The sequence below is a fragment of the Nicotiana tomentosiformis genome, chromosome 6 (assembly GCF_000390325.3).
Source record: "Nicotiana tomentosiformis chromosome 6, ASM39032v3, whole genome shotgun sequence".
Lineage (NCBI taxonomy): Eukaryota > Viridiplantae > Streptophyta > Magnoliopsida > Solanales > Solanaceae > Nicotiana > Nicotiana tomentosiformis.
In genome coordinates, this window is record NC_090817.1 from 81,650,776 (window position 1) to 81,662,045 (window position 11,270).

Sequence of the window (11,270 nt, forward strand, 5' to 3'; positions counted from 1 at the left end):
CTTAAATACAATTCAATTTATAACATGGAGTGTAATGGAGTATTATTTAAATGGACATTTACGCGTAATTGTTTTGGCCGCCTAAGCATACTGTATAAATGTCCCTTGATTTAACTTTGAGAGTGTGTTTGAACTTTGAACTTTGAAGAGGGGGGAAGGGGGAACTCGAGAGAGTGAGAGTTCTCCGTTGGGCCTAAGAATTTCACATAACCCGACCCGTAGTCTTTTCCCAAGCCCAACATAACATTAACAAATCTTCTTGCCTCTTTTGTTTTTCGCAGACTGTCGCTTGCTCGCTCAACCGTCGCGCATAAAGACAACATACGCCAACTATAGCTTCTGCTTTCTGTACTCTTTCTTGAAAGCAAACATGTTTTTTCACATAGTATTGGAGAGAAACATGCAGCTGCATCCTCGTCACTTTGGCCGTGACCTTCGGGAAAAGCTCGTCTCAAAACTCATGAAAGATGTCGAAGGAACTTGCAGGTTTGATTAAACCCTAATTTATTCTCAAATCAATATTATTTTTGTGCATGGTAGGGTCCAACCTTTGACATCAGGTGCAAGTGCACTGCTTTCAACTTAGATCTCTGTATATATGAAAGGGAAAAGGGTAAAATCTGCCCCTGAAATTGAGCAACTTTGGCATCGGTTAAGTTTTTGTTCTAATTGTCACGCCCCAAACCTTTCAAAACATTATACATAGATTCATGTTTACCATGACTATATTCTATACATCAATACATGACCCACAATGTACACGGAGCTTCTATGACAAGGATTACTTAAATGCATAAATCAACTAGACTCTAATATACCCACTAGGAAAGTAGCGGGCTCACCATGAGCTAGAGAAGTGAGGGAGTTGCTTAACAATGATCTACACCGTCCAAAAGTATCAATACCTGCATCCGGCCAGAGTAAGTACATACTGAAAAGTACTGTTACGCATCATCAATTCCCTCACATAAAAATAGGACAAGAACATACAACGGGAACATGAAGAGGTACTATGCATTTAAAAGAATAATTAATTTCATCAATATTTTCATTAAGATCCATATGCAATTGAAATCATTTCATAATCCATAATTAAGTTTGAATCTATAAACAAACTTATAACTTTTGGTGGCAGTTCATTAGTACTGACATTTCGTTAAACCACCATGTGTACGATATGGAGTCCGATCTCGGCCCAATCGGCTAAGCCATCTCATCACAATGTTGTGTGGATCGATTTTAGTTTGCTAGCAATTTCAGTCGCCCAGTCCAAGCCACCGTACGACCATAGTATCTGACCGTCCAGTCCAAGCCACGGTACAACCAGAGTTTTACACCGGAACGTGTAGTTTCGGGTGTTGGATTTACTTACCAATACCTTCTCGGCTCTCTAAATATACTCCCAAAATATTTTTATATTATTCCTTTGGCCCTTTCATAAAAGTATTGGCCCTTCATAAAAGTATTGGCACCTTTGGCCTTTTCACTGTAGTCGGCACCCTTTGGCCCTTAGTCATAATCTATAAATTATGCTCAATAGGCACAAGCATTCTCTTTTTATTTCGTAGTCATTGCATTCATCTTTTGAAAGCTAAAGTCATATTCATATTCATGGAAAGCTTTAACACCATGTTCCTTTTCATGTAAAACGTGAAACATTCATAATCATAGTCATTTTTAAAAAAAACCATATTGTCATGTTCATTTGAATCTCGTTAACACATATAGTCACAATACTTTGTGAAACATAACATTTGGGTATTTTTATTTTATAACATATGGATAATGCATGATTAGTTGTCCCATACAATCATACATTTATGTTTTGTGAATAGAAACCGTTAGAGATGTAGACATGCATTGGAAGACATGGAGTTTTGAAGAAACAATTCTTTGTAAAGGTTCGGCTAAACATACCTTGGGTATGCCCTTCTAATAGTTAACATTATCTCCAATTGTCTAAGAACGAGCCGATTGACACAAATGATTTGAATTTACACGTATGAATTCATATTTATCAACATCATATCACAACAACGCCAATTCCATCAACTAAGTGTCCAACACTTATGCTTAATTCCCAAAGATTCTAAGAGATATCCACATTTTTCCTTTGGATGTCAATTCTTGTGTTTTAACTCCAATCCGTTCATTAAATGTCTTATGGAGTCTAGTCGCTTCGTTGGAAACTCAAAACGACACAATTCGGACCAACCCATCACTATTCATCATTTTCTCTACCCAAAAGTCAATTTCCAAGACCCATTAATAGGGTTCCAATAATCTCTATTTTAAACTCCAATTTCATTCTATAAACATGTTCTATAAGCTTATTAGAACACAATATATAACAATGTAGTAGCTGGATTACCTTGTTTTAATCAAATCTTGAAATTTCCCAACTTTGGAGATTCTTGAGGAGGATGAAGTTTCTAGAAAGAATCCACATTTGGATGTTAAGATTCATGTTAGCAAACATAATCTATCATAAATCAACCATTCCATCTAACCTTTATGTTTGGAATGAGACTTAAGGTGAAAAACCTCTTAAGGAACCGTGCCCTAGTTTTGAAAATGAAGGGTGGCCGAAATGACCCTTTTGTAGAACAACCTTGAATACTGCAATATTCGATTTTTGGATGCTGCAGCATTGCCTAAAAAATATTTGTATAAAGTGCTGCAACATTTGATTCTTGATGCTGCAACATTGCCGTAAAATTTTCTTTGTTCTCTTTCTGTTATCCTGTGCTCAAGCGACTTATTTTCAAATATCGTTATACACTTCAAATCATGCGCGTATAATATTTTCCTCGTCCGTGGTTAGCCTTGGCAAGCAAAACGTTATCTTCAATTGTCGTTGGCGTACGGAAAGTTTTAAAACCTTATGAACTTTTATGGTGCTTTACACTAATTTAATCCTTGCCGCTATGAAGAAATCTATTTTTGCCCCTGACTCCTGTCGGAGCTCCTACCTGGGAATAATTTAGAATCATTCAAAAAAGTTGAGGGGTAAACTTGGACCTTTCTTCTTGAAAATTTGACATGTGGAGCACATCCATTACAGTGGAGCAGACAATTTGCTAATGACAAGGCATAAATGGACCAAAACTGTAATGGAAGAAAAAATTGAACAATCTAGGGTAGACCTTTTCCCTATATGAAAGTGTGTGTGTGTATATAAAAGCACGAAGGCCCTTAGCAAAATGCCGTTCGTCTTTTTTACCCTTTAAAACTAGCTTTCACGCTGGACAAATTAGTAATTTAAATTATTTTCCTAAATGGTAGGAATATTCATTTAATTTTTTCCCTTATATTTAGGAACAATCTCTTAATTATTTCCGTAATACTTAAGACTTTGTTCTAGAAAATCATGTTATTTAATTGGAGTCTTTCATATAAACTCTATTTAGATTTAAGGTATTGAATTCCAAGTATTTCACGAGTAATTTTTTACTGGTTTACGAGTATTTTTTTCTTCTTGTTGTTATAAAAGTTTAGGTTTAGTAGTCCTTATTTTCCTTTTCTTGGTTTAGGAGTCCTTATTTTCTTTTTTCTTCCCCGTTTTTGGAGTCCTTTTTCAAGGTTTACAAGTATTTCTTTTAAATAACAAAAAATAGTCATTCAATTATTTTTCTTATATTTAAAATTTTGATATCAATTAAACTTTTTGTTATTAAATCATGCTTGGGAGTAAGAAGAAATATCTAGCAAGCACAACCATAGTAATCTCAAACGTTAATCAATTCCATTTTTTTTTTTTGAAATTCTAGTATCAAGCTTAACTAAGAAAATATTTTAATTTTAAGAATATAAAAGAAAGCGAAGTGTTGGTAAGATTCAATAATACTAATGGTTGTACTAACTTAAAAATCCAAAAGTGATATGTCATAGCGAATTTTTTTTATTATTCTGCACATTAGTATTCTTATTGGATAAAAATTATAATTATACTTAAATGTTTAAAACTTGGGATGAGCGAAATATTAAGATTTGGATCAACAAAAATAAATTTTCTCTTTAACGCTAAGAACAAATAATTAAGTCCTTAAGTTAATTAACTAAAAAAAGTCTTTGAATTAACTTATTTGCTAAAAAAACAAGTCATCCTTTTCAACATTCATCATATAAATGAGTTATAGTATAGAAGAGTCAAATTGTTAAAAATGCAAACGTTAAACAATAAGGATGAAATATTAGAAGACAAAATATATTCTAAGTAAGTTGTGATTAATTATTTTTCTTTCTTTTGGTATTCATTTAAGCAAATGACAACTCCGTATGCTTTTCTATGTACTAAGTTAGTTATTGTAAAGTATTAACTTAATGTAAACATTTTAAAACCTAGCATTTGATAACTTAATTTACATGTTCTTCTTGTACACATATGTTATAGATTGACGCTAGGCACACGTGCAATGCATGTATACTAAAGAAAATAAATTTGTGTGCATTGCACGTACACACACACATATATATATGTATGTGTGTGTGTGTTTATTTATTTATTAAACTTTATACATTTGTAAATGTTGAAATACGCTCTGCACCAATTTTGCAAAGTAGTAGGGGATGCGGCACTTTTTGGCATCCACGAACTTAATTTCTCTTTTGTGTTCAGCTTAGTTTTTGTGATATATTGATGTTTTAGCATTTAAAAATATCCTGCGATTTTGGATTCTTCAGCGGTCGGCACGGTTTCATTGTGGCCATCACTGGGATTGAAAGCGTTGGTAAAGGTCTAATTCGTGATGGAACTGGTTTTGTTACTTTCCCGGTGAAGTATCAATGTGTTGTCTTTCGACCTTTCAAAGGTGAGATTTTGGAAGCTGTTGTAACCATGGTTAACAAGGTAAGAGTGTTTTTTTTTCTTAAATTAATGTTAGTTTAACAGATTTTTTCTCTACCTGTAGATATTTTACTATTGTGGATCAGTGCAGATGGGATTTTTTGCTGAAGCAGGGCCTGTGCAGATTTTCGTTTCAAACCATGTGAGTTGGTTTTTATTCTAGAATGTTAAACGCCAGAATATATTGCACTCTTCGCGATTCTTGAGGTCCATTATCTTAGCTTAGCAGAAAACTAGCACATATTCTGCTCCATTCATGGTTTAAATTATGTGTGTGGCTCATATTTCTTTTACAAAACATTATTTTGCTAATTTTTGTCACGCATCAGTTAAAATTTGAAAGGTAAAATGGAGGTTCTTTAATTTATTTTGTTCTACATACTTGTTTCCTTTGTGCTAATTCAGTAAACGAATGGAGGAGTTAATAGTGAAAAAGGACTCGTCTTATCAAATGGTTATTCTAATGTGAATCTCTAGTTTTTTTTTTTTATTATTGAGTAAAGGGGATCTCTAGTTTGAAGTTGTCTTACTACTGGGAACTAGGAAGTAGTATACCCCCTTTTGCTAATAACCCTTTTGCTAATAACATGACCTATTTACATTTGGTGAGTCGAAAGGTTTTTTTTAATGACTAATTTGATATTTAAATAATTTGAATTGAGGTTGAATATTCATTAGTTTGACTCTTGTACTTTGAATCTTCTCACTTTCGTTGGGACAGTGGATACATGATATTGTATTCTGAACTTTTCACTTTTGTTGGATGGAGAACACAATGTATATATATACACGTAATTACTGACCATGTATTTTGGATTGATTAAAATTTGTGCTAAGCTTTTGAAGGATACTTTCAAAGTTGATTTATCTTATCTTGAGAATAGAATGAGCAGGACGTGGAGCCCAAATACCTTTCCTTTTCTTTTCAGTTGATCATTTTAGATATAAATGAATAAAAATACACTTGAAGTTAATTGAAATGATTGCACAATGCTTCTCTCTATTGTAATTTGGTGGTTGGAAAGCTCTTCTAGTAGTTATGATAGCAGTAGAATGATGTTGAGTCACTATGGTGTGACCTTTGTGGATTTTGGCCCATTTTCTGGGAAGTCTATGCTATTTGACCACTATAGTTGTTTTCTTTGTGTTATATTTCTTGCTTATTAATGGTAGAGTATCTGTGTAGATGATGTATATGTAAAGGGTATAAAGCATCATAAGAATTATTGGAAAGAAACAAATAAAGTTTGGTAGAATGAACAAATGGATAGGGCTGCAGCTTCAACTGAATTATAGGGAAAGAAAAAGCAACTAGTTTTTGTTCTTAATTAGAATGATTCCTGATTAATTAGACGTTAAAATATATTAGTGCCTAATGCGGGAAGGGTTTCTTGTCCCATGCATGGATTCTCGATTTCTTTAATGAATCCTAATTATTACTCCCTCCGTTTCTATTTATATGACACATTTCTCTTATCGAGAGTCAAACTAAATGAATTTTGACCAACATTTTAACAACAACAACCCAGTGTAATCCCACAAGTGAGGTTGACCAACATTTTAAAATGTATTTTAAAAAAAAATCATATTGACATTAGAAAATTGCGACTTATAGTACTTTTCGTATAGTTTTTGTATATATAAATTTTAATTTTAAAATACTGAGTTGAACTAATTCAATTTAGCTTCAAAATTTAGTCAACTTGACTCTCGATAAGCGAAATGTGTCATCTAAATTGAAACAGAGGGAGTACCATTTTCTATTTTGGAGATGTATGCGTAGAAGAAATAGTATATTGATTAAGAAAGTTTTTTCTGATGTCAAAAGGGCGATTAGGTTGAGAAAAATTATGGATCCGTCCTTTTCTCTCTATAATGGCCATATATACAGGACATTTGATGCATGTAAAAGCTTATACGTTGGCCTTTGTCTATCTCTTTTTGTGTGTGACCCTTGGCTTTCCTGCAGTTGATACCAGATGACATGGAGTTTCAGTCAGGAGATGTACCAAATTATACAACTTCCGATGGCTCCGTATGAAATTTTCACGCTTCACCAAGTTTTCTCTTCATTTTCAGAAATTTTCAGCCTGTAGATATGTTTTAAGTATTTTGACTAATTCATCTTTTTCAGGTCAAAATTCAGAAGGAGAGTGAAGTTAGATTGAAGATAATTGGAACTCGTGTTGATGCCACAGAAATTGTATGTTATTGACTTGCCTTATAACCTTGTGAAATTTCAGAGATCTTCAGTGATGCCCTGAAATTCTGGTTCATCCCTGTGTATATAAAGATGGCCCATTCTATTTTTTTTGGAGGAAGGGGGTGGGATCACTGCCTGCAAGATTTAAACATCTCAAGATGATCCTATGGTTTTCGGCAAATGGCTGTTACAGTCTATCACACAGATCGTTAGTTTTTTAATATCGACTATCGAGTCATGGCCTCTTTTGCTCATAACTTTAAAAATGCATTAAGTACCCTCTTCCAAAGCCCACCCACCCCCAGGATCCTGTATGAGGTATGTGGCTGCAATGCAGAGGTGGTGGTTAGAACATTTCATAGTGTTGTAGTTTTCTTTTTTCGGGGAGGGTGTTGCCAAGTGCCTAGGACAGCATTTATGTGATAAGGAAGGGGACCTCAAGGGCCAATGGAGGAGAAAAGTGATGGTCTGGGTCAACTTAGCTGCTATGAGGATATTAGTGTTATGCCAACTATTTAGTCTGTTCTATTCTGCTTCTTTTTTCCATGGGGGTTGCGTGTGGGTCCCTATTGAATGACAGGTGGCAGGTACAACACTCTTCTGATTGAGAAAGGATGATGAGAAGGTGTGAAGAGTTCTTATGTTTGTTCTTTCGTCAAGGAGAAAGGATCATAGGTCAAATTGACAAAACATTTCCTCTATTTTGTCACTAAGTTATCTAGAATACAGGAATCGGGAAAATGGTTCTTGCTCTATCTCTAAATATACAGAGGTGTTAACTGTAATTATCAAAACCTTTTGGGCAATGTTCTCAGCTTGCAGGCACACTTAATCCAGAAACTAGGTGAATGGTGCTTCGTCTCGTTTAGACAGCACTTCAGTGCAAGTGCTGAGGTGCTAAGGCGTGCCCCTCATCGCCATTGGGACCCCAGTTAGATTGTAGCTTTCCCTGCTTTTATCCATAGAATAATGGTTTTTGTTGATAGTTATTATTCTTAAATTACATATACATTTTTTATTTTTTCTTCGTTTGTGCCTTTTTCGACAAGAGTGAGTTGCTCTAGTGGTAAGCACCCTCCACTTCCAACCAAGAGGTTGTGCGTTCGAGTCACCCCAAGAGCAAGGTGGGGAGTTCTTGGAGGGAGGGGAGCCGAGGGTCTATCGGAAATAGCCTCTCTACCCCAGGGTAGGGGTAAGGTCTGCGTACACACTACCCTCCCCAGACCCCACTAGTGGGATTATACTGGGTTGTTGTTGTTGTTGTTGTTTGTCTTCGTTTGTGCCTTTCTTCATTTGTTTTGTTCTTAAATCCCAAAGAAACCTTGGGATAACACTGTCTTAAGGATTCTGTGTAGTTTTCAGAAATGCTGGAGTGCTGTGCTAAAATTATCCATGTTTAAAGTTGCACTAACATCACCACATACAGGGAAATGATCATGACCAATAGTCCCAAACAAAATAAGACATCTCACTGTTGAGATACAATGTATAAGACATTTAGCATGTTTACATTACATTTACTCATTAAGAGTATCTAGATGCCAAACTGTATTCTGGTTAGTTATGGTTCTCTTGAGACCAAGAGAACTCTGCATGTTGGGGTTTTTCCAAGAAATGAAGCATATATGGATAGTGTGGAAAAAATATTTTTATTACGATTGATGTCTAAGTAACAAGAATGTTGCTGATATAATTAATGCACGAAAGTGAAACTTGACACCAGATGGAGCGGAACCTTAAATGAAGAATTAGGAACGTAATAACTTCAAGCGAAAACAAGGATTTTTGTGAGTTATACATTTAACTTGTGTTACGTCATACATGGACATTTGTTGCCTCCCTCATTTTGTATTGGTTTCCCCTTTTTGCAGTTCTGCATTGGTACAATAAAGGATGATTTCCTCGGAGTGATCAGTGATCCTGGCGCAAATGCTTGATATAAAGCACTTTTGTCTAGCCTTGTAAGTCTATGTTCAGGCAGTAAGCTATAATTTGCGATTCTGCTTCCTGTACTAGCATTTAGAAGAATGGTGTTTGTGGCTGAATTATTGTATTGGAAGCTTCGCATAATTTATTGTTTAAATTTTTAAAAAATTCAGAGCTACTGGCTAAAGTATGTCGCCAAATGCCGGGAAAAGATTTAAGTTTGTTCAGTTGAGGTATATTGCCTAAAATTGATTTTAGTTTGTTCAGAAATTTACCCTAGCTTCTTGGCCAGTTTTTGCTAGATTAAGAGTTTCTTCAGTTGTTTATTTCTACTTATGGAGTAGATCGTTGTACACTGAATTCCTTAAATATCATATACTATTATCATCCATATCGCTCGATCTAATTAATCAAATGATTTTCTTCTATAGTCGTGAACTAATGGAAGTTGTTGCTTAGAGTGGGAAGAAGTACTATGTATTCCAAGTGCTTTGGTTGAAGACTGCAAGATCTTGTTACAGTGTAGCAAAGCCGTGGTGTAACATTTTCTTCAGCTGTGCCGATTATCTGGCGAATCCACATAATCGTATGCACTAATTTTCTTTGTCGATCTACAACAGTATGTAATAATTTGATATTCAAATGGACGAGGCAATATGTTTTGCTGGATGAGATTGGATTGGCACTTTCGAATCATTTGCACATGTGCTTGAAACCAGCATTTCTGTAGATTATTGCCATAATTTTCTCTCGGGGGAACAAATGTACAACTTGCTATTGTGTAGGTCCGTGCTGTTGTTTTATTCCATTTGCCATTATAACAAATTGACAAGCAAAAGTTTGGGGCGAGGGATTAAGGAGAAATTGTCCTGCAGGCCCAGTCTCTGATTACGTGCTCATTAACTTTCTATTCTATATGTTAACATTTTAGGCATCATTTTAAATTGAACTTTGACTTACATATTATACAAAATTATGATAGAAAAAATAATTAAAAACAAAAAAAAAGTTAAAAACATCATATCAAAACTTAATTTTGATTATTTATATATGTTTGAATATTTCTTTTTAGAAATTTCAGAAAATTGTATATACAAGTAAAGTGATACTTTTTGGATCCCGTTTATGCTATTATATATTTGAGGAGTGAAACAGATCATTCTTTAATAATCGAGTTTCAACTACTTTTGAACATTTTTTTTATCGAAGGTTTTTATTATTCACACAAAAAGGTTTTTATTATTGATACGCTCATTGTCAATTTTTAAATAGGTATATTTTCTTTATAAAAACATTTGAAGAAGTGACGTTTGCAGTTCCACAAAAACTAGTATTTTTGTCAGTCGCGAGCTCCATTGTTCCTTTTTGAGAATGAAGCAATGAATTAAATAATACTTATAAATTTTTTCAGTTATTCTAAAATAAAATAAAAATGTTAGCTCTGTCTTATTTTTCAATTGCACCTAAAGGTATGGCTTAATGTTAATGAAGTGAGAAAAAATTATAAGGTTTTAGGTTTAAATTCCAACAAATACAAAAAATATTAGGTAATTGAAGTGTTGGTGAATAAAGTCATTTGATAATTTGATACAGAAAAGATGATGACTGAAAACGAAAACCAAGCTGTTCCGATGGCGACTGCCAACGCAACGACAAGCCGAACACCGGCGTTGGCACCGGCAGAAAAACCCGGAAAATTTTCCGGGATTGATTTCAAACGCTGGCAGCAGAAGATGTTCTTCTACTTAACTACGTTATGTCTACAGAAGTTCATCAAGGAAGATGTTCCTGATCTGCCGGATAAAACTCCAGATAATGAACGCTTTCTCGTGATTGAAGCGTGGAAGCATTCTGATTTTTTATGCAAGAATTATATTCTTAGCGGACTGGATGATAATCTGTATAATGTATACAGTAGCATGGAGACATCCAAAGAATTGTGGAATGCGCTTGAAAAGAAATATAAGACTGAAGATGCCGGGATGAAGAAATTCGTTGCCGCAAAATTTCTGGACTACAAAATGATAGATAGCAAGTCTGTTATTACTCAAGTCCAGGAATTGCAAGTGATTATTCATGATCTACTTGCTGAAGGTCTTGTAATCAACGAAGCATTCCAAGTAGCAGCAATGATTGAGAAGTTGCCTCCGTTGTGGAAGGACTTCAAAAATTATTTGAAACACAAACGAAAGGAAATGTCCCTTGAAGATCTCATTGTTCGGTTGAGAATCGAAGAGGACAATAAAGCTGCTGAAAGGAGAGGCCGTGGAAATTCAACAATAATGGGAGCAAATA

The 11,270-nt window shown here is 34.6% G+C and overlaps 1 protein-coding gene across 1 annotated transcript; it reads left to right on the forward strand.

Annotated features, from left to right (window-relative positions):
* The first annotated feature begins 266 nt into the window (after positions 1-266).
* Positions 267-9,800, forward strand: LOC104092980 (DNA-directed RNA polymerase II subunit RPB7). The gene is made up of 7 exons (XM_009598676.4): positions 267-486; positions 4,684-4,849; positions 4,938-4,988; positions 6,816-6,881; positions 6,981-7,049; positions 8,921-9,010; positions 9,407-9,800. The coding sequence occupies exons 1-6, from the start codon at positions 371-373 to the stop codon at positions 8,984-8,986; spliced, it is 534 nt and encodes a 177-aa protein (XP_009596971.1). The 5' UTR covers positions 267-370; the 3' UTR covers positions 8,987-9,010; positions 9,407-9,800.
* Positions 9,801-11,270: the final 1,470 nt, after the last annotated feature.